This window comes from Scylla paramamosain, chromosome 17, assembly GCF_035594125.1.
Source record: "Scylla paramamosain isolate STU-SP2022 chromosome 17, ASM3559412v1, whole genome shotgun sequence".
NCBI classification, from domain to species: domain Eukaryota; kingdom Metazoa; phylum Arthropoda; class Malacostraca; order Decapoda; family Portunidae; genus Scylla; species Scylla paramamosain.
In genome coordinates, this window is record NC_087167.1 from 13,328,045 (window position 1) to 13,352,523 (window position 24,479).

At 37.7% G+C, this 24,479-nt stretch overlaps 1 protein-coding gene and 1 long non-coding RNA gene across 2 annotated transcripts; one reads left to right on the forward strand and one right to left on the reverse strand.

The window, feature by feature from the left end:
• Nucleotides 1–411: 411 nt before the first annotated feature.
• On the forward strand, nucleotides 412–17,718 carry LOC135108493 (large ribosomal subunit protein uL1m-like). The gene is made up of 9 exons (XM_064019580.1): nucleotides 412–565; nucleotides 4,493–4,664; nucleotides 5,198–5,288; nucleotides 6,185–6,304; nucleotides 9,332–9,499; nucleotides 11,556–11,670; nucleotides 14,965–15,083; nucleotides 15,206–15,307; nucleotides 17,531–17,718. Exons 1-9 carry the CDS (start codon nucleotides 535–537, stop codon nucleotides 17,627–17,629), a joined length of 1,017 nt encoding a protein of 338 aa, XP_063875650.1. The 5' UTR covers nucleotides 412–534; the 3' UTR covers nucleotides 17,630–17,718.
• LOC135108495 (uncharacterized) lies at nucleotides 17,563–22,953 on the reverse strand. The gene is made up of 3 exons (XR_010272303.1): nucleotides 22,220–22,953; nucleotides 18,939–19,088; nucleotides 17,563–18,015 (listed from the first exon to the last, which is right to left on the reverse strand). It is a non-coding gene; the product is annotated as an uncharacterized LOC135108495 (long non-coding RNA).
• Between the last annotated feature and the right edge of the window lie 1,526 nt (nucleotides 22,954–24,479).

Genomic DNA, 24,479 nt, shown 5'->3' on the forward strand with positions numbered 1-24,479 from the left:
TTGGTCAAAAAAGTCAGTAGAACAATTAAGAAACTATCAACCGTACGCTAATAATAAACATAATGTTTCAAAATATAAGCACTACTTTACACACTAAGGAAAGTTCCGAAAGTGTAAGCACTCGTTATGTTTGTAGCTGGTTTAGGTAAAGTGTCCATTTGGTACTCCTGCTGTTAACATGATCAATTTGGCTATTACAATAACATAATGAGTTATTCACACCACACATTAAATAGTTTTGTAACCACTCTTAGAAATGTAGTATTTTTCCGAAATTATTCAGTGCTTCTTAACTGAACAAAAGTTAACTATAGGACTTAAAATATGGACCATACATTTCCAGAGCCAATATTTTCCACGAGTGCCTAGTAGAAGAAATAGTGTATCAAAGTTAAAGGGTAATTATGAAAAAAATATTATATGACAATGAAAGGTTGTAATTATGAAAAATATTGTCTGACAGTGAAACAAGTTATGAGCCGTAGGAAAAACAGAAACCCCGACACACCGGGCAGAGGACTGTAAACACTAAACATGGCCGCGCTGTCTACACTGTGCTCCACCGGTGAGTAATTTTCCCGTCCCTATAACCTGTCGGCAAACTAATATGTATTTAATTATACTAAGACGTGAATTTCGTCAATTTCCTTCATGCTGAGCTAGTTGGGTAGAAATTTAATGCGGACTCCTACTTGAGCCAATATTTTGTAACTTCTCTTGTGGACTGTTCAAAAGCCACGGGTGATTGTTATGTTATCAAGTGTGTTTTTCTCATTGATAGTACATAATCTCTGTTGACCTATCACTAGGGTCGTAAAAATAGTAATAGAAATCCAAGGAACTTCCATTAGAGCTTGTGTAAACTACATAAGACGCGGAATGTGTTTTAGGGGCTCCCTGTTTGTGGTGCCTGAGAGAACCTGACATTAACAGCACGCCAGTGTAGCAAATATCCGTCAAAACACTTGGGGAATTATGGAAGTAACTGTAGCCTACTAATTTCCAGATACTGGTTCTATTTCTGGACAACATTATTATGATGCCGTTTCAAATCGTAATATACACAAGGAAGGGATCAGTGAAATTAATGGACTGAACGAATCTAAACCAAACATATCCTTCGGATGAAAACACTAATGTTATTTTAATATTAACCCACTTGACTATTAATGTGTATCTTAAAAATGTGGTTCTAGTGCAGTTTAACACAATACACACACCCATAGCACTTACTAGTAAAATTGATGTTTAACACAATAAACAATACCTTGTTTTCGTCTGCCCCTATCCCCAGCAAGCTTGGGGACCTTGTGGGAAAGTGTGCTTTTTGGGTGGGGAAAGCCAAAATGAGGCGTGATTGACACTAATGAAAAGTCTATAGATGAGAAACGGTGTATTTTGAAAATGGGGAATTCCTTAGCTATCCTAATCTAACTTAAGTGGGGGGGAGGCTTCACCCCCTCTCTGGGACCCCCCTAATGATCACTCACCTAAACAAACTAGCTTAGGGCTTTGCTTTCCCTGAACCCCTCTTAAGAATTCTATTAACATTATCTAACCTAACCGGACCTGAACTAGCAGTGGGTGAGGTGGACTTTGACCTCTCCTAGACTCCCCTTATGGATACTAATTTAACCTAATATCACACCAGCACACCACACTAACAAGAATGATTTGGAAGTACTCACAAAATTAAGATGTACAGATTCCTGGATTTCCCACTGTAGTGGAGGAAAAAGTTGAGTAGACCAAATTGCAATCCGTGCACCTGTCTGACGCCATGATAAAAGTAGAACTGATGTGGCAGCCCCCCTGTTGCCTTTCATGCCCTTCCAGAAGAATACACACAGACTAATTCCAAACTACACAGGCCATTTGAATTAGTGGCACTGTGTGCAGTACAAATATAGCATGTATAAAGCCTTATTTTATTACATATTAATATGACAATTAATTTGCATTCAGTGCAACAAAAAATATCTATCAGGTGATTACAACAGTGAATAAAATACCAGCCACGGGACTAGTTACTGTGGCGATGCAGTGCAGTCACAGTACCCACATACCAACATACTTACACACATGCAGTACCAATTGAGCCAGTGCAAGGTTGAGATGAAAGATGAGAGCAAAAAAAAAGATAAATTTTGAAAAGTAGTTTGTGAATATTGTTATTTGTGCTACATGGTGTAACCATTAGAAATGCTCAAATGATGTGATCTACAACTTGAACATGATGATGAGTTCTAGTACAGTTTAACACTATACACCTACTATCATGCTCAAGTTGTAGATCTACTTTAGATTAGGTAATGTTATGTTAGATTAGTGACCTTAAGGCTGGGAGCAAAGTCCCCTCCCCCCCGAGTTAGGTTAGAATAGCTTAGAAATTTCTCATTTTCAAAATATGTTGTTTCTTATCTCTAGACTTTTTTCATGAATGTAAGAAATGTCTCATTTTGGCCTTCATGACCCAAAATCCCTGCTTTCCCACAACCACAATTAAACTACAGTTTTACCAAAAAATGTATTTAGAACTCAAGAAGGACAATGGTAAAGATTATTTACTTAACACTAAAAAAAAAAACTCCCTATAAATCACCAAAGCCTTTGTTGAGTGATTCTGGCAAATAATTGGAAAGAGACCCAAACAAACTCAGGCTATTTGAGCTTGTGAAAAATCAGTTTAGCTTTGTAGGTAGTGTTATGAACCAATATCTTAATGATGTTTTCTTATGCTAGTTGCAAGAGCACAGATGATTAAGTCTGGAGTTATAGCATATATATACTTTTTACTAATTTGTTACTTCTGTTTCTTGTTTATCTGGTCCCATTCTGCCAAAGCACTATGCAGGACCCACATATCTTTTAAGTCAGCAGTCAGTATTCTTCTTTTATTAAGTCAATATTCTTCCATCTATGGAGTAAATGTCTTGCATCTTCAGATATTGATTCATAAACAGGGTTGTTGGGTTGGAGGTGTGGAGCCTGTTACTTTTGCATGGAGTTGGTAAAAAATATCTCTGACTCCTCTCCAGGATTAATGCTCATGAAAATTGCTTGGGTGCACAGGTAGACCTTGTGTTCGGACATGGGAGATTCTAAAACTTGCTTGAGTGCACAGGTAGGCCTCTTGTGCTCTGACATGAGAGAAATTATCAGTTTTCAAGGTGAAATTAACTTACATGAGCAATTATGTGGAAATTGATTTCAAGCAAGTAATTTGTGGGATCTTTTTGTAGGCATACTATTTGGGAGGTTTCACATGAACTAATAAAAAGATCATTAAGGTACTCTGCAAGACTATTTTATACAAGATCAGTTTTGTTGTAATTTTAAAATCTAATTTTTAATTCTGACCCCGCACCCCTTGCTTGTAATTGCTTGGTTCACTGCTGAGATGATTTTTGAGAGTTTAAGTTGCTAACATGCCTGCATTCCAGAGTGAAGACTCAGACTTGAGAAGTGAACGTAAATGAGTGGTAAATAGCTTAACTATGAACACAGCATACCAACACATGGATGGGGACTGTAGGAGAAAATTAGTCATAGAACCTCTGTAACTATTGTTAAGATATGATTGTGGGACCTAAATATTATATCAACAGATATGCCCTCAACTGCCAGCTGTGAAACAGAAGCCACTTCTTCCTGAACCAAATATGATGAATGCAAACATTAAAGATTGTCATAATTAGGTACTGAAGCTCATAGTTTTAGTGTTCTCTGGATTATTCTTTAAATTCAGGATTCAGTGAAAATGTGTCATTATCTCTGTACTACTTTTATGTCCTGGTGTGTGGTGGGTAGAATGTTAAGCCTTATCGACAAGTGGTAAAAATATTTATTTGGAGCAGGCCAAGTTGTGTGAGCAATAATTTTTTTAGAGTTCATTGCAGAAGAGGGATTGCCATTCTGTGCTTAATATCACTTATTACCTATGAAGGGAATCTGGTGGAAAGAATGTAATGCAGAAAGACAAAGACAGCACCCAGGATCTGGGCTATCCAAATTTTTTATTTGATAACAATAAAAAAAAAAGTGCCATAGAGAAAAGATGAATAATTACATTCTCTCTCTCTCTCTCTCTCTCTCTCTCTCTCTCTCTCTCTCTCTCTCTCTCTCTCTCTCTCTCTCTCTCTCTCTCTCTCTCTCTCTCTCTCTCTCTCTCTCTCTCTCTCTCTCTCTCTCCTCTCTCTCTCTCTCTCTCTCTCTCTCTCTCTCTCTCTCTCTCTCTCTCTCTCTCTCTCTCTCTCTCTCTCTCTCTCTCTCTCTCTCTCTCTCTCTCCCCCAATCCTTACTGGGTGAATCTTGCTTTCTTACCCAAGGCACTGCTTCACACACTAATTGTAGGTTGAGTCCCATAAAATTTTTGGTCATTTTCTAGTCCTCACAATTGCCAGTGATAATGAATATGACCACATATTGGACATGTGTGCTATAATGCAGTAATTTTTTTTATCCTCTAGTAACATTTCTTTCCCTGTGGCAGGTGTAGCACGATCACAATTGCTAAGATGGGCTGCTACCAGCTTCCACACAAGTGCAGCCCTTGAGGCAGCCAGGAAAGGGACACGAGCTAAAGCAGAGGCCAAGAAGAAGGCTTCAAAAAAAGAGACAGTAAAGAGAGAATTTATTCCTCTAAAGAAGCGGCTAGAACTGAAGTAAGTTGATGAAACAAAGGAGAGCATAGTGTTTTGCATTTTTGACATCTTTAATTGAAAGGATGAACTTTTTATAAATACATTAATGCAAGAATAGCATCTTCCAGTTTATAAATGTAATTGACATATTTCAGAATCCATAACGTCACCATATTTATTTTTCAATTGCCATGTATTGTTAAATTTTACAATTTATATAATTCTCTGTACCATATTGGCAATGGCAAACCCTTATTTTATTTTATTCATTTATTGTTTCCTCTTCCATTTAGTCCATATAATACAAGTGAGCAGTCACTGCTCTTTGTTATTATTATTATTATTATTATTATTATTATTGTTATTATTATTATTATTATTATTATTATTTTATTTTTTTATTATGATTTACTTATTTATTTCATTTATTATTTTTATTTATTTTATTTATATATTTATTTTATTTATTTATTTTATTTATTTATTTATTTTTTTTTTTTGGGTGTGAGATCTGAATGATGTTAATGTGTGTTTAAATAAGTATTCACCACCAGGCAGACGGGAGGTGCATTTCCACAACGTGTTGAAGATCACCTAAAGAATCCAAGTGACAATGTTTGGTTTGCAAGGTTCTACAAGCAACAGGTATGATTGTGTGATGTTGTATTTTTACATTTTTGTCCAGTTACATTAGACCATGAAATAGCTTATTTATTTAATTTAATGTACAAATATATTTATTTATTTACTTCATTGGAGATGCTCTGTTACATACTGATATATGGGTGTGGCATGTCACCCACTGAACAGGTGAAAAATTAAAATAATTAACAGCATCGTAACTTAAGGATGGTAAGCAAATGCAGGGCAGACAAAATTTGATGGATAGATTAAATAACATGGTTTGTTTGGGTGGCCTAAAATAGATGATCAGCCAGTTAGCAGAGGTGGATGGCAAAGGGTGGGGACAGCAGTGAAAACTTGGAAGCTGATAATGATGGTTACAAATCTTAACTTTCTGCTTGTCAATGATAATACGACTTGTTATTCCTTTTTTTTAATCTAGAAATTATTTTACTGAGCACCAGTATAATTATAGCCACTACATGGTTTCAGATACTTGATCATAGCTTGAGCTGTCAGTGACATCTTTTTAAATCATAATATAAACACATTTTATTGAGTTTGGAAAGAAGCCAAAGTAATTAATTTCCAGTGTTTATTCATTTTGTTTCCTCATTATATTTTTATTAAGTAAATATCTTTGTTGTTATTTTTCCCTTTGGTACTTCATAGAAAACACTTGAAAATTTTATCTGGAGGTGAAATAAATGTATCACAAGAGGATCTTGCAAGGGAGAGGCTTGTGCCTTAACACTAACAAATCCAAGTTCTACACCCCAGCTGAAGTTTAACCAGCTGAGTGATTAATTACAATTTGAAGCAGTGTGATTGATTGAAAATAAATGGGTAAGGAGAGAAGAAAGCAACAGTTTTAAGACCTGCATACATTGAACTGAAAGATATTCTTCTTTTGGCAGGTGTACACTGTGGAGCAGGCTGTTGCCATGCACCGGGAGACTCACCACCCAACACAACTTGATCTCCCTGATGCCCTTCTGCACACAGAAATTGAGCTAAACATGTCAACAGATAAGACGGTATGAAAGAAGTGGTCATACAGTCATTCACACTCTGCCTGGTAACTCAGCTTTTTTGTTGGCTTGGTATCGTCAGATATTAAAATTTTATTTGGAATGTGAATTCAAAGCCCATTAACAGTGATAAGTTATTGCTTGATACTGAAACCTTTTTTATACAAGGTTCCAGGATTAGGCCCACTCACAAGAAAGTACTAGCTTGATTTATGTTTTGGCATCATAACCTTTAAAATAGTTCCCACAAGCAAAAATACAGTGCTCCTAGTACCATTGCCTTTGCTGAAAAAGGTTTGTAAACCTTGAGGCATGTTAAGATCACCTGGTTTAAGTTTTTGGTAGGTATAAGATTTGTGATAATTGAGTTGTTGCAACAGCAGGAATACCAACTGCTACCTTTCTTTAAGCCAGCTCTAGACATAACTACTTTGAATTAAGAAGCTTTTTACCATTTAGTGCTTTAACTAGTGCCTAAATTGTGAGACACTGTAATTACTCAACATACAGCTGTTTCCTAAAGTAAAGAGGGAAAATAATGGAAAGTGGATGAAATTATCCAAATATGTTAAACAAGAAATTATTCTGATAGAAAGTGACTGATGTACAAAAAGTACAACTTCAGTTTTCAAAGGTAGTTCAAGTTACAAAAAAATGTTATTGGGGAAAGAAGCAGCATAAAGTGGTAACATAAAGAAAGGATTGTAAATATATTGCCTCAGTTGAGGAATAATTAATTAGCCTAAATTCCTGAACATGGAAAGTCATGTAAGACACATGATTACCTTAAAATTACTTTGAAATTAATGTAAAAGTGGCAACAAATTTGATATAAGCTTAGGGTAGGGTGGAATACGAGATCTGTCTCCTTTCTTTTCTTAGGAGAGCCTACCTACAACTTATTTAGACTTGTTGTCTTTGAAGTTCTCTTCTGTTTTGTTGGCACTCTGTTCTCAGTGTGATGACATTCTTTGAACCAGTACTAATTGGCATCTTTCAGGATCAATTGCACCATATTTTGTGGTTTATAATGTACACTTTTTTTTCACTTAAAAATGTGAAAAAGTTACCCTTTCATCATATATGCCAAAGGTACAAATATTTATTTTTTTGTCTTGTCCAGTAATGACTGTAAACTTACCTTTATTATTGTTTACGATCCTTTATACTTCATAGCTGTGCTTATAATATGTTGACATAGAATACAAAGTGAACAAATAACCAGTATAAAAAAAATGAAAATGAATCAGAAGAGGATTGTCCATGACATGTTGTCATCCACCTTCACTACTGACCCAGTGATCTGGTGATGAAAATTAGTGAAGTGTCTAAAACACACATTGCCAAAGCAGGACTCCAATTCGTGAGCAGAAAGTAATTTCCAAAAAACTGTAATGTGGCCCCTGAAACGTACAGATGTTCATTACCATAGTGGATTGCCTGTGATGAATATAATTTGTAAGCATCCTGCTCAGTAAGATTAAGCCTGTTGTATTTTTTTTACATGGAAATCTTCTTTAGGTTAAAAGAAAAGAAAAAAAAAAAAATCAGGTGTCAGTGATAAATAATGGCAACATTCATCTTTACCAGCTGATCTTAGGTCAGTAGCATCATTGCTATCCATCTATGTGCATTGAAAATTTGTATTCATACCTATGAGTAGATTATTCTGCTTGATAGATGCAGCACTGATGGTGTAAGGCTAATTAATTTTGATACCATATACTGTACAATGTTTTCTGGTATAAGTAAGGTTTATTTATTTATCTCTCTCTCTCTCTCTCTCTCTCTCTCTCTCTCTCTCTCTCTCTCTCTCTCTCTCTCTCTCTCTCTCTCTCTCTCTCTCTCTCTCTCTCTCTCTCTCTCTCTCTCTCTCTCTCTCTCTCTCTCTCTCTCTCTCTCTCTCTCTCTCTCTCTCTCTCTCTCTCTCTCTCTCTCGCAAATGCTATAAATGAGGTCTGTTCAGACACCTACACATCCAAGGGGCAGTTGTAAGAGGGGTTCCTGAGGCTGTGGCCACCCACAAGGACCCCATGCCCAGTCATTGCAAACATGTTCTATGGATTTATGCTTACATGGCATTCATTCATTGACAGTTTTAATTAGTATCGTGGAAACTCAGTTCTTGAACTTAATCAATTACTGAATGCTATTCAAAATCTGAAATGTTTGGAAACAGAAACTATTTTTCTCGTAGGAATCAATGTAAATTGGATTAATCTGTTCCTGGACACCTGTCCACCCTGTCTTAGCAGCTTATGACAGACATTCCCACTGCTAAGATGGCTGCTCCACAACATCTCCAGCTCAGAAATTATTTATCCAGATAGGACATATTGAATTACCTTTGTGACACAGAACTCATCAGAAGATATTGTTTAAACCATGCAGGTATTCTCTTTGTCATCAATCTAGTGTGGGAAGCTTTACAGAGTGACACAGAGAGGAGCAACCCACTTACCATCAAAATGAAGATGATCATAAGACTTAGACATCTTGCTGCTAGAAAAAGCTTCTGGGAAAGTGTAGTTGTGTAGTAGTGATGACGTTGTGGGTCACTGAGAGATCCTGATTACTCCTGAGTTAGCCAAAAACTGTTTGTTTACATCGAGGTTCTTCAACGGGGTTACATTTACCTTATTTCAAAGATTGAATTACTGTCTTTATCGATTTTTGTCTCTCTCTTCCAAATACATTAAAAGGATGGAAATACTTATAGAAACTATAAATTTGTAATAAATGGCTTTTTTTTTATCAACTTTGTTCAAGAACTGAATTATGGTACAGCAACCGAAGCAATTACAAGTTCAACATTTTATTTGAAAACCAATCTATTAAAAAAGGGAAGCATTCAGTAAATGAGGTTCCACTGTTTTGTTTGAAAACCAATCTTATTAAAAAAGGGAAGCATTCAGTAAATATAATGTTATGACATTATATTTATTGATAGAGAATTATAATGATAAATGCAGAAGAAATTGTCAAGCTTGCTGAATTCTAGGATTGATAATTTCAGAAAATAAAATTTTACAGAACCGGTTTATTGATGATTTCTACAATGTGCTTCGTCTGCCACATGACTTCAACACTGAGCAAGAGAGAACAGTCCTAGTTGTGGCACGCAGTGAGGACGTGCAAGAGAAAGCAATACAGATGGGAGCAACACATGCAGCAGGCCATGAAATTATCAAACAAGCTCAGGTATCTTAGTTACTGCTTACAAATGAACAAACATAGCTTTTGTGCAGTATCATATGAAGATTATAACTATTTGGGTCAGAATTTCATCAAGAAATGGTAGATCTGAACTTCTCTTTCCAAGAGCATATAACAGGTGATAGTGTCTGGCATGGAGGAGAACATTCCTCACTTTTCTCTCATTCTAAAGCTTCCAAGCCTTGGTTTAACACAGCCTCTTCTCATGCTATACATGGTAGAGGTGGCCCACAAAGGGTACTTGAGCCTTCATCACCTGAATCTCATGCACTTTATATTTTTGCCCAGAATCATGCCAAATCTGTTCTCCAACTAGCCAAAAATTCCTTAATAGAATGTGTCAAAATCTTTCAAGATCTAATTTTCCACATGACTTCTGGTACCCAGCTAAATGGGTACCATTTAGTTTCTTCATCTTTTTCTCCTCTATTTCGACCTGATGGCACCACTGCCATCTCATCTATTTCTAAAGCTGAACTCTTTGCTCAGACCTTTGCTAAAAACTACTTTGGACGATTAAGGGCTTGTTCCTCTCCTCCACCCTCTGACTACTTCATGCTATCCATTAAGATCCTTTGCACTGATGTTTTCCATGCCCTTGCAGGCCTAAACCCTTGGAATGCTTATGGACCTGATGGATCTGATGCCTCAGATATATCAAAAGCTTTTGATAGAGTATGGCACAAAGCTTTGATTTCCAAACCACCCTCCTACGACTTCTATCCTTCTCTCTGTAACTTCATCTTGAGTTTCCTTTCTGACTGTTCTATTGCAGCTGTGGTAGATGGTCACTGTTCTTCTAAATCTATTAACGGTGGTGTTCCTCAGGCATCTGTCCCGTTACCCATTGTCTTCCTATCATTCATCAATGATCTAAACCAAACTTGTTCTATCCACTCCTACACTGATGATACCACCCTGCACTTTTCCATGTCTTTTTGTTAATGTCAGGAAATAAACAATTCATGCAAGGAAGCCACAGAACACCAGACTTCTGATCTCTCCAAAATTTCTGATTGGGGCAGAACAAATTTAGTATTGTTCACTGCCTCAAAAACTCAATTCCTCTATCTATTAACTTGACACTACCTTCCTTCTCTTCTTCTTCAGTGACACTCAACTGTCCCCCTCTTCTACTCTGAACATCCTCAGTCTGTCCTTTACTTATAACCTAAACTGAAAACTTCACATCTCTTCTCTTGCTAAAACAGCTTCTATGAAGTTAGGTGTTCTGCATTGGCTCTGCCAGTTTTTCTCACCCCTTCCCCACCTCCAACTGCTAACTCTGTACAGGGGCCTTGTATGGAGTATGCTTCACATGTATGGGGTTGGGGGTTCCACTCATACCGCTATTTGACAGGGTGGAATCAAGAGTTTTTTGGCTTATAAACTCCTCTAACTGCCTTCAGCCTCTTTCTCATCGCCACAGTGTTGCATCTCTTGCTGTCTTCTATCGCTACTTTCATGCTAACTGCTCTTCTGATCTTGCCAACTGCATGCTTATCTTCCTCCCATTGCCTCATTGCACAAGACTTCTCTCATCCCTATTCTGTCCACCTCTCAAATGCAAGAGTTAACCACTATTCTCAATCATTCATCCATTTCTCTGGTAAACTCAGGAACTCCCCGCCTGCTTCTGTATTTCCTTCTTCCTGTGACTTGAACTCTTTCAAGAGGGAGGTTTCAAGACCCTTATCCTTATATTTTTGACGATTCCCTTGATATCTCTTTTGGGACTGGCACCTAAGTGGATTTTTTTTTTTTTTTTTTTGTTTACCATGTAAAATTTCAAAACAGCTATTACTGCTGTTCTCTCCAACTTTGTAAATAAATGAAAAGCACTGAAAATATATATTTCATATTTGATTTTGTTGTGCCATCCAGTTGTCATCTACATTTCACTTAAATGAGACTTATTTTTATTTTTTTTTTACTTTCCAAAATACTTTTTTTTGGATGTATTTATTTATTTTTTTATTTTATTTTCCGAAATACTTTTTTTGGATGTAAAATAACTCAAACTATTTCATTTTTTTTCCAGACTGGTGAAATCAACCTAAGGGAGTATGACCATTTCATCGCCGAGACTGATATTCTTCCAGACTTTGTTGCTGTACGGGGCTTGATAAGAAAAAGATTTCCTTCAGTCAGGAATGGTATGTAAATTCTTTATTGGAATAAGTCAGTATTACAAGCAGTAACACCTGTGAGCAAAAGTGAGTTTATGTGAGAAGCTGTGGTTTGTAAACATACGAGTACTGTGGGGGACATCCTGTGGGCTTGTGTGCTGTGCTGAGAGAGAGAGAGAGAGAGAGAAAAAATAAAGACTAAATATACATTTATATGTACACACACCTTCACTTAGCTACATAGCATCTGCTAACTCTGCATCTGAGGAGAAAGAGCTTCTCCATATCAGTTGCAGATATACTGTAAATTAAATGATGGCTCTATTTTGTGGGCTCTACAGTCAGTGCCAAAATGCCCCTTCCTACTAGTTTAATCTGGTTGCATGGAAGAGCAAAGCACTGATAATATCTAACCTAACACATTCACACATTAATGGTTTTAATATATATATGTGACAGTTGAGTGATGAGATGTTTTTCATGCATGCTAGCACATTCACACATTAACAGTTTTAATGTATATTTGACAGTTGAGTGATGAGATGTTTTTCATGCATGCAAGTTAAATATCTTTCCTTATCACCTTCCTATAACTTGCAAACAGCCTCACTGAATGTTTCTCTTTGTGTCTCACAACACAAGGGGGCAGTCACAGCCTGCCTTCACACAGCCTTACTTCACACAAAACTATAAGCATCTAATTACACACACACCGTTCACTCAAAATTCAAAATCATGGTGAGTCCTACACCAACCTCGGAGTCCCCATCTGGGGAGGGGACCGCAAATGTCCCCAGGTCAGACTGCTCTTCTATCAACCCTAAGTGTCTTGACACCCCCCCTTCAACTTTTCTTCATTAATTTCTGCAACAGTTGCAGTCACTTCTCCTCTCTAATAAACCTCCTCATCTTTTCCTCACTGAAACACAGGTGTCTGAGGCAACTGACAATAGCCCCTTTTCTCTTCCCTCCTACTCACTCTATCCTGGCACCTTGCCTACTCAAACTCTTTTAACTTTGTCTGTTGAGGAGGAGGAGGCAGTAAGCACCTGCCAAAACGATAATTACAACCAGTGAGGTCTAAAGCACTGGATCAGTGCTGTGAACTTATCATTAAACCCAGCTGTGACCTCACTAAATGTTTCCCTTTGTGTGTCACAACACAAGGGGGCAGTCACAGCCTGCCCTCTAAAGACAACTCTCTTCCTCCACACAAAACTATAAGCACCTAATAACACACACACACCCTTCACTCAAAAATTCAAAATTATCATGGCAACTCCTACACCAGCCTCAGAGTCCCCATCTGGGAAGGGGACCACAAATGTCCCCAGGTTGGACTGTTTTTCTGGTATCGACCCTAAGTGTCTTGACACCCCCCTCAACTTTTTCTTCATTAACATCTGCAACATTCAGTCTTAATTTTCAATTTGTAGAACACCACCTCTCCTCTTCTAAACCTCATCTTCTTTTCCTCACTGAAACTCAGGTGTCTAAGGCAATTGACAGTAGCCCCTTTTCTGTTCCCTCCTACTTTCTCTATTCTTATTTTCAGTCCAAAGCTGGATGTTACATTTATGTGCGCAATGACTTAACCTGCTCTCGTGACCACGCTTTTTAATCTTCCGGGTTTTCCACCATCTGGCTACAATTACAGAGTCACTCTCAAACAAAAATTTATCTGTGCTGTATTCCTTTTCCCTAACTCATCTGACTATAAGAAATTCTTTGACTTCTTAACTTCCAAAAAGGAGCACATTCTGACTCTCTTCCCTTTTGCGGATATCTCCATTCTTGGAGACTTCAGTATTTACCACCAGCTTTGGCTTTCCTCTCCCTTCACTGACCATCCTGGTGAACTAACCTTCAACTTTGCTATCCTTCATGACCTAGAGCAATTGGTGCAACACCCTACTCATATTTCTGACTGTCTTGGAGATATGCCCAACATTCTTGATCTTTTCCTAACCTCTAATCCTCTTGTTTATGCTGTTACCCTCTCTTCTCCGTTGGGCTCCTCCGATCGCAATCTCATATCTGTATCTTGTCCTATCACTCCAATCCCTCCTCAGGATCCCCCTAAGAGGAGGTGCCTCTGGCATTTTGCCTCTGCTAGTTAGGGGGTACCTGAGGAGGTATATTGCTGATTTTCCTTAGAATGACTACTGCTTCTGTGACAGAGACCCATCTCTGCAGAGCGCGTAACAGAGGTGATAGTGTCTAGCATGGAGGTGTACATCCCTCACTCTTTTTCTCCACCTAAATCTTCCAAACCTTGGTTTAACACTGCCTGTTCTCATGTTATACATGATAGAGAGGTGGCCCACAAAAGGTACTTAAGCCTTCCATCATCAGAATCTCATGCACTTTATATTTCTGCCTGGAACCATGCCAAGTCTGTTTTCCAACTAGCCAAAAATTCCTTCATTAATAGAAAGTGTCAAAATCTTTCAAGATACAACTCCCCTCATGACTTGGAGAAAACATCTCCAAAACATCTCCAATAACTTTGCTGCTGCTTCTTTCCCTCCTTTATCTCAATCAGATGGTACCACTGCTATTACATCTGTCTAAAGCTGAACTCTTCACTCATACCTTTGCTAAAAACTCTACCTTGGACGATTCAGGGCTTGTTCCTCCCTCTCCTCCTTTCTCTGACTACTTCGTGCTACCTATGAAAATTCTTTGTAATGATGTTTTCCATGCCCTCGCTACCCTAACCCTTGGTTGGATCAGCAATCTGTCTTCCTCCCTGATGGTGCAACGAGGAGCTTCACATCTAAGCTGGTTTCCGAGGCTTTCTCTTTCTTGGGTGTCATCATATCCGGCATTGAACTGTTCTTTGGATGATATTATGTATTCTTGCTATCTCCTATGTGGACATACTGCCTGCCGCTAAAGCCCCAATGGTTTGTCGTTCAGTGACAGAAGTCTCCCTCCTGCGATCCATTGTGCTGATGGTGCGTAGGCGATGACGTCATCATCTAATGAGAGTATAGATTAAAAAATTACTCCATCCTAGTTTAGGATATCAACTCTTTATGCATTTCCTATATAATGTGCATGAAACCATAATTTCACTTTCTGTTTGAGTTATATGTTGATATTTGGACTTCATTTAACTTGCCCTTGGTGAACAAAAACTTGTGTAAAAATATTTTGACAACTTCGTAAGACATCAGTGAATATTTCTTTTCTGTTTTTTGTAGCTTGCAAAATATATTCCATACTTGTGTGAGTGAAAACAAATGTACACGGCGACATCACTTGATATTGTGACTGTACATTCAACATTGATTTGATAACTTACTATTTTTACAGGTACTGCTGGCATTGATGTCTTGGCATTACTTGAGCGCTTCACCAAAGGCATTGAATACCACACTGCAAAAGACAAGTATCATCATGATTATGCAACAATCAGAGTACCTTTTGGTCGGGTAAGAAAGGGATATTTTAAAATCTATTTTTGAAAAGTTTTCTGTAGAAACAACTATTAAGAATCGGTTTAGCAAATAAAATTATTATTACAATATAATATAACTAGTATTGTTTCTTGCAGCTTAACATGCCCAGTGAACAACTTGAAGAGAACCTATCAGCTCTTCTGAAGGATGTTGATAAACAGAAACCAAACAAGAAATCAAATGACCTTATTACCAGGGTATGTGTCCATAGTAAATAATATATTCTGAAAGGTTACATGTACAGTATATACTTGACCATTGATCAAAGTCCCTTTTGTCAGAACACTGAGATTGTTTTGTGGGGAGGCAGGAGATAACCTGTGTGATGTCATGCTGCCTGGAGATTCTTCTTCTTCTTTTTTTAGGAGGAACACTGGCCAAGGCCAACAAAATTCCAATTAAAAAAAAAAAAAAAAAAAAAACTGAGATGCCAGTCCCCGAATACGATCCAAAGCGGTAGTCAGAAATTGAAGGATAAGTGTCTTAAAACCTCCCTCTCAAAGGAATTCAAGTCATAGGAAGGTGTAAATATAGAAGCAGGCAGGGAGTTCCAGTTCCAACCAATACTAGTGCATAGTTGTTACCAGACAGACATAATAGCCCTCTCAAAGGAATTCAAGTCATAGGAAGGTGTAAATATAGAAGCAGGCAGGGAGTTCCAGTTCCAACCAATACTAGTGCATAGTTGTTACCAGACAGACATAATAGCCCTGAGTTGCTTTGAGGCAAGTTATTTGCTGTTGTGGAGTCAACAGTGTACTGAGTGTGTGTGTTGTCATCATCATCTAGAAAATGGTGAGTCACCTGTGTCTAGGAAAAGTATTGGCTGTCCCAGGAAAACTTTCTTGGCCAGACAAACTACAAAGAAGTCTCAAGTTTTTTTTTTTTTTTCAGGGACAGCTAGAATTTTCCCTAGGTACAGGTGGCATACCACTATTTTCTTGACAATGAAAACATTTCAGCACCACTCTGTTAACTTTGCTACACCAACTCCACTCAGAGCAATTATCTGGGCTATCATCATGTCTGTGTGGTTTTGACTGTTGAGACCATGCTAAACCAACAAAGCTACAAATCTCAAATGTAACTACAATGGGTGGGTGCACAGCAAGGAAGATGTCATTCAAATTTATTATGTAAGCAAAGAAAACACATTGTGGTAAGGATGCAATGCCTATTATCAGATGTAGTGGGTGCAGATAATTTTTGTAATTATGTGTACATCATATTAGTGGCTGTGCAGGCTGGAGCTGAATCTTTATCAGTGGATGAAGTTGTGACCCATCATTTAAAATAAAATCCTTGGTAAACATTTTACAACTCCATGTGCAGCAAAACCTACATCCCCTATCACCCAGCTCCAGGTGCTGATAGTGTCATCATTCAGTAGCTCAACACCACATGAGGCTGTGGAGTTGAACTTTTGCCTGTCAAATATAAAGTTTCACCATTTTTCACAGAAAATGTTAAAATAGTTGGGGCCACTATTAGGAATGTGAAGAGGTCCCTTATCATTGTCCAGAGGTAAGGAGGAGTTGAGTTCAGTGACATAGCTGACTGTTGATTGCCACATAACCACTATATTTTGCATCCTTGCTGCCAGCCAGCCAGCTGTCAATTGAGAATGAAGTTCCCTTGCCCAAACCTCTATCTGGTGAGCAGAGAGGGACTTTTATGAAGAATGATGAACTCATAAGGCATACTTTGATAAATCCATTCATTACATCTGAGGAAATCAAGAAGGAATTCTCAGAACTGCAGCACGAGTCAGAACTTCATTTTCATTCCGGTCTTTCTTTGCTGGAGGCATGGATGCAAAAGATAGTGACATTATGGCAGCCAATGCAGGCAGGAATCTCACTCACTTTGACTCTTCCTTGCCTCAGCGTGATGATACAGGCCCTATCCATCTTGCTTGTGAAGGTCTCTACCATTTTTTGTCCACATAGCAAAAACACATTGGTAGGCAGCATCATATGGCCTTGAGGTACCAAGGTGATCACACTTAAGAAGGACATACCAGCACTCAGTATTTGGAGCTGGGTGAGAGCATGTAGATTGTTGGAGTTGCAAGCTGTTTTCCAGTAATTTTAAATGACAGATTGGAACTTCATCTGCTGACATTGTATCTGTAGATGAATAGGAATTGGAATAGGAAACAATGCCTGGTGAGAGACCAGCAATGTCTTCAGTAAGTCATTAGTACCCCTCCATGATATCAGTAGCCTGAACCACAGTATGATCTTTTAACTTCATTTGTACAGTTCATTGTTGGAGTTGTGGATCTCTAATGAAACTAAAAACAGGGTGCTGAAGTAATCACTAGGAAAGTGTGCTCACCTTAGGGGGGAAAGTAAGATTATTTTTGTTCCAGAATTATCAGCAATGATATTAATCATTAAAACCTCTTTCTTCCACAGGCCATAATATTATGTCCACCAGTGAAGAGGTATTTCAAGATTAATCACGGACTTTACCTTCAGTCTGAGAAGCCCATTAAAGTTGCTGCAGCAGTTTAAACTTTAATTTTTTTTTTTTTTTTTTACACCTGTATCATAGTAATTTACTGTTGTTATAGTGCATAATTTCCTCAAGAATGATCTTCCTCTACATTGTTTTATTTCTGTACCTTGCCATGTGAATGCATGTAGACTTTGTGGATAGAGCTTTCAATTAGTTGTTAACAATGAAATGACAGATTAACTGCTTTAACATTTGGTTTCCCTAGTGTATTAAGGCTAGGATGGTGCCTCCTTTGGTTATGGCATTTAGGAATCATTACCCTGAGTGGATGCCCTTCCTATCCTCAGACCAAGGCCAGGATTCAAACCTGTATGCATCTGAGGATCCCTTGGCCCCCAAAGTGCCTGTGGTATCACTGTACCATGTCACCCCCATGTATTAACTGCAACAAAGATCATCAAATAAAAATAAGAATTAGTGAAAAAAGCAAGTAACAGAATAAATAAAAAAAAAAATAAATAAAAAACGAAGAGAAAAAGCAATCATGCAAATGATCTATAATGAAACCAGTCTTACTCAGTACTTGGGGTGTTGGCTGTACCTGTTCCACATTGCTGTCACATTCACAGTCAATACCTCTCTCTCACTCATACTGCCATCTGTTGCCTTAATTATTCCTAAGTTATTATTATTATTTTTTTATTTTTTTATTTTTTTTTTTATTAATTTATTTTTTTGAATGGCTTTCAATTTGATGATTGAACAATGACATTGTATATCTTCCAGTACACATGGCAAACACATAGGTCATGCAATGTTGCAGTCTCAGTTTCCTTAACACATGAATCCCCCAGGCCACACCCTGCTGGACCAGGTTGAGGTGGCAGCAGTGCAGGTCTGGATCCTCTATAGTAAATGTTCATCATATAAAGAGTAAAGTTATTTAAGGAAAAGTGATCTAGTAAATGCTCATCATGAAATACAAATGAAAAAAAGCATAAAATAAATTCAACAAGAGGACAGAAAAAAACAAGAAAAAAAAACAAAAATTGCAAGTAATAATAAAAACTCCAAATTCAACAAAGATGGTATAAATATGAATAAACTATATTACTTGATTGAAAAAAGGCTTTATAGGTGTTTAAACAAAAGATGAGAAAAGGTGAAATAAAAAGCATATAAGAATATTAACAAAGATCAGAAAAGGAGAGATTCTTCAAATAGTGGAGGAAATGCAGATGCTACAAAATATGAAATGGCACAAATAAGAATTTACATAAAAAAGGCACAAATAAGAATTTACATGAAAAAAAAAAATGTGCTCTGAGAATTAGATATGAAGAAACCAAATCAAATTATTATTACCTGTGAAGAAGCCATCAGGTCTATATATGAATCAGGATCTGTGCATTCCACTGCTGGTTCAAAATGTTATATATCAGGCCATTTGGGTACAAGACAGGTTCTCTGGTGTGTTGATTCAATTTCTGAGCTCCTTACTGTTGTCCATTCACACTAGATAGGAGAAGAGAGGAGAGAAGGAAAAATTGCCATGAGCAGGGTGCAAAATGACATCTGGGTAGTCTCCTTTAAACCTACTGTCTGCAGCTTTCCTGGATTTTTGCTCTTCCCGACCAGGGGGTTGTGTATTAAGTACGAGTAAACATCACCAAACAAACAACATTCTATGGATCAGCTCACAGTAAAAGGTCCCAACATATCGTACAACACTATTTCGTCCAATTACCTATAGTGTAGTACATATTATTACATGCAATGTTGACCATGATTTTTCCTAACACCATTGCTCATATCTGCTTTCTCCACATCACAATTGGCATTTCACATCAGATGAATATATTCTACACATACACATGCACACACACTGCACGACAACTGCAGCAGCCACCCTTGAATGATGTGCAGAGGAAGAGAGGAAGCTGGACATCACACAGTTATGTCTGGTTTCATCAAGCTACCAGATGATGATTAGGAAAACAACCTACCATCAAGTTAGAAAAAAACATTGCTGCATCTCTAGAGTATAAATTAGTTACAGTAGACTAAACGTTACATATGAGAAATAAATAAATAAACAAAAGTGAGTAAACATTTTCTTTCCATTTCTTCAACTTCCTATTGTTCAAGTAATGTTGCTGGCACTGAATTATTAATTACTGTCTCAGAATCAGCACATTTTGTTATTTTATTGGTATATGACATATAACAATACAAAAGTATGCAGGTGCTGATGACTGACAATAACATAAATCTTGCCTTTGTAACAATAAAGTGTCTAACTGACTGTCTTCAGCCTCTCTCTCACCGCCGCAATGTTGCATATCTAGCTGTCTTCTACCGCTATTTTCATGCTAACTGGTCTTCTGATCTTGCTAACTGCATGCCTCCCCTCCTCCCGCAACCTCACTGCACAAGACTTTCTTCTTTCTCTCACCCCTATTCTGTCCACCTCTCTAATACAAGAGTTAACCAGTATTCTCGATCATTCATCCCATTCTCTGGTAAACTCTGGAACTCCCTGCCTGCTTCTGTATTTCAACCTTCCTATGACTTAATTCCTTCAGGAGGGAGGTTTCAAGACATTTTATCCTTCAATTTTTTACTACTGTTTTAGACCCTTTTCTGGGACTGGCATCTCAGTGTTTTTTTTTTTTTTTTTTTTTTATGGATTTTTGTTGCCCTTGGCCAGTGTCCCTCCTACATAAAAAAGAAAAAAATCCACTACATGGATAAAGATATGATGAGAAAGACAATTACCATTATGATTAGACTAAAGCTGGAATATGATGAATCAGTGTGGTTTCCCAACAAAAAGAAAGATGTAAAAAAAAAAAAACTAGAAAGGATACAAAGGATGGCAATGAAAATAGTTCCATAAATGGAAGAATTAACATGAAGACAGGTTAAAGGAAATGAATCTGCCAACATTGGAAAGGTAAAACTGCAGGGTTGGACCTCCCCCTTTTCCTCCACCCCACTCCCCCCACCCTCCCCAACAAGCTTGGGGGCCTGTGGGGAATCGGGGTTTTTTTGGGGGGGAGACATAAAAGAGCGATAAATGGACTTTGAAAATTTAGGGAAATTTCCCTAGAAATTTAAAACACCCAAAATTCACCCAAAACACAACGATAACACCAAATATACACCCAAAACACACCTAAACACCACCAAAACACACTCTAAACACCCCACAATATTCCTACATACATCCTAAACACGTAAAACACCCAAAACACACCAAATATTACAGAGAACTGCAGCGCAGCAAGGGAAACTAAGCTAAATATTGTTTACCTGTTTTGCCTCCTCCTCCATTTCTTTTTGTTTCTTCCTTCTCCTCTTTCATTTCTCTTATTTTCTTCCTTCTACTATAACTATCTACACGCCTGACTTTAGAAACAGCTAGAAACACTTGGAAAACACTGGAAATTACGGTAAATATTGAGAAGACACTGGAGCAGACCGAGTCCCGAATCCTTGATGACGTCACAGGCGAGGTGCCGGCGCCCCGCTGCCATACGTACGTAACGTATTTAATTTTGAAATTGACCCATAGAAAAAATGAAGCTAGGCTCGAATGCATTATATATTCTGACTTGACAATTACTTTAATTAATATTCACAATATCAAAACACCTCCAGTCTCAGTAGTTATAAAGTAATATTATGCGAAATATGGAAAAAGTGTTGGAAATTTTGACACCATTAAAAACACTGAAAAGTCCACCTATTCCACTTTACACTGGTAAAAAAGCATTTTAAAAAATCTGAACTATTTTTTAAAATAATGCACACTTAGTTGCAAGCTACAATAAAAAAATAAAGAAGCTAAAAAATGACAAAATCACCACTTTCAACGGGATAATAAGCCTATTCAAATTCCACATACTTAACTCAACAGAAACGCAACATACTTTAAAAATCATAAACGATTTTTTGAAGCAATAAAATCTTCATTAAAGCCTCAAATAAAAAAGCCAAAAACCAGGCTGGGTAAATTTCACCGTACAAACTGCCCCTTATTTACATAAAAAAACAACACCAAATTCAGCACATTTACTTAACTGAAGCAAGAAAAACACTTCAAAAGCAACGAAATATTTTTAGAAACCATAAAATCTTACTATACAAGCCAATTAAATTAATTCAGAAAAATAAAAAAAAATATTGGAACCAACAAGCCGGAACAGGTGCCAGTCCATCATGGCGGCCCTCGGGGGCGACCTCAGTGGGGGCGCCGGCGGCCATGTTGCTTTATTTATTCCTATATAACACCAAAACCAGGCAATGACGGATATATCTGACCAGCGGATATGAAGGCTAGACATGTGGATCCATCTTGTGATATGTTAGGCTTACAATAAGTGAGAGAGGAGGCAAATAATGGCTAATAACACAGCTGACGGCTTGTTTACATATTGGGGAACATTAAATATTTGAATAAATTTCCAACTCTTTCCAGACTCAGACGTAAACAAAACCTAAATATAAATAATTAACCCCTAAAAAAACTAAATAACGAATAATGAATCCTAAATAAACGAATACAAGACACTACAGGGAGGATTAGGGTGTTGTGAAGGCAGTAAGGCTGACTGAGGAGAGACTGGCCCCGCTGGACTCACCTTACGTACTCGTGCCTCTCTGGTGATGCTTGACGGTGCTTGGTGCAGGAAGAAGGTGTCGGGAAGACAGAAACACTGGTTAATAGAGCGTATAGGGCAAGATTGACCAGTGCTGACCAAAACACTGCAGCCAGCCAGCCGCTCGCCGTGGTAACTCCCCAGCGCCACCTGTCACTGATCCAACACCCACCCACACACACACACACACAAAAGTTGACATGCTATCAAATAATATGTCAAATAATATAAATATCCTCACTTCCTGACTCTCCTTTCCCCACTCCACCCCCGATAAGTGATTAAGAACGCAATCTTCACTCAGTGCGGCACCGTGTCACCGCAGCAAACACGAACCAGGGCAGAATAGGCTCAACTGAAATGCTCCTACTCTCCCCCTCTCTCTCTCTCTCTCCTCACGACTGTTTTTCAAAGGTATAAAGATGATTATCAGGGTTTTCAATGGTGTTTCTCCTGTTATTAATGTAGAAATGTTGTTAATCTGTCACTAAAACCGTAAAAATACCCTTGAAGACCTGTGCAACTACTGACAGAGAGAGAGAGAGAGAGAGAGAGAGAGAGAGAGAGAGGTAACTAGCAATAACACTCACACACACATACACACACCAGTGCATTTATACGAAGGACTCTCCTGAACTAGACGAGGTCATACTTTGATGTATAATTTGGAAATCAGCTATTTTTTTCTATTAAGACACACGCAATTAAACGCTGATTTCCGAACGTGTCACTTGCGATCATACCACGTACTCTCGTGGCCTTGCAATGCGCGGCTGCTTAACGGGATGCACGTTCTCTCCTTATGATACAAGTTATTTCCGAAACGTGTCATTTTTTTTTCCCCTACGTCCACTCAGAGGTCAAGCATACGCGGCTCACTGGCCCTTCCTTCCGCCTCCATCTTTCACTTTGTCCTCCAAAACCGTGGGGAGGGTACAGTGTCGCCCCACACACTCGCCACTCACTTTTCCTGCCTTTCTTACACTCTCGCGCGCCAGCAAGGCCTAGTACCTTTATGTCACACAAAACCAAAGTTAGTCGTGTGCTGACTAACTTTTCTTAGTAAAACCCATGGGGTCTAGAACGAGTGGCAGCATTAGTCACAGTGACTAACATAATGTTAGTCAATTTGTGACTAACTGAGCACTCAACCTGAGTATGGTCTTACTCAAATATATATGACTAATGCCTTCGTACTGTTCACTGCTTCTACTAACCTCATTAGTAAAGTGGATCATAGGTTAGTCAATTAAATGACTAATTAGTTAGTCTTTCTTAGGCAGATGATGAATCATTAGTACCTTTAATACTAGCAGCTAGCTACTGCTGTCTCAAGGTTAGGGAAAGAATAGGTAATAAATTCAATATATTCATATACAATTAAATGTTCCCTCCATTTCATTGCATTAAAAAAAAAATAAATAAACACTATAATTTTTATCATCTATAGTATAATATGCTTTTCACATGAACATTTAACAGAAAGCTCCCCTCAAAACTGTAATGATATATAAAACAGATGTAAAAAATAAACTCCATTACTAACACTTCATCCTAGCATGAGAAAAAAAAAAGCAACACAAAACAATCTGTTTTGACAAGCCATTAAGTAAATAATACACATTTGTGAGTATTAATCACTAAAACTTGCAATGTGGAAAAGAAAGTAAGCATCTCTTAAGATATGAATATTAAACCTTCCTCCCATTCATAAACTAAAGGAAAAAATATGTAAGTAAAGTTAACATAAATTAAATGTAAGGAGTTACAGACCCTGTAAAGAATAATTAATTAGTCCACTGCTAATCATTATATCACAGTACTTTTAAGAAACTTAGGGAAACAACCAGTGCAAAAATAGACATTTAACCTTATTTGTACAAGCTTTTAACCCAGATCATATCCATATGTCACCATTAATCCTTTAAAGCCACACAAAAAAAAAAAAATGAGTATTTCTAAGGGATATACTAACTAAACAAATCTACAGAAATGCTCAGAACAGTAATAAAGAAGCTTCATGTATCATTTGCAATAACATAGAGAAATAAAAAAAAAAAAGGTAAAAAATGCATATAAAAAAAAATATATGCATCATATGGTACATGAAGAATACTTCCCAATTTGGAGAGAGAGAGAGAGAGAGAGAGAGAGAGAGAGAGAGAGAGAGAGAGAGAGAGAGAGAGAGAGAGAGAGAGAGAGAGAGAGAGAGAGAGAGAGAGAGAGAGAGAGAGAGAGAGAG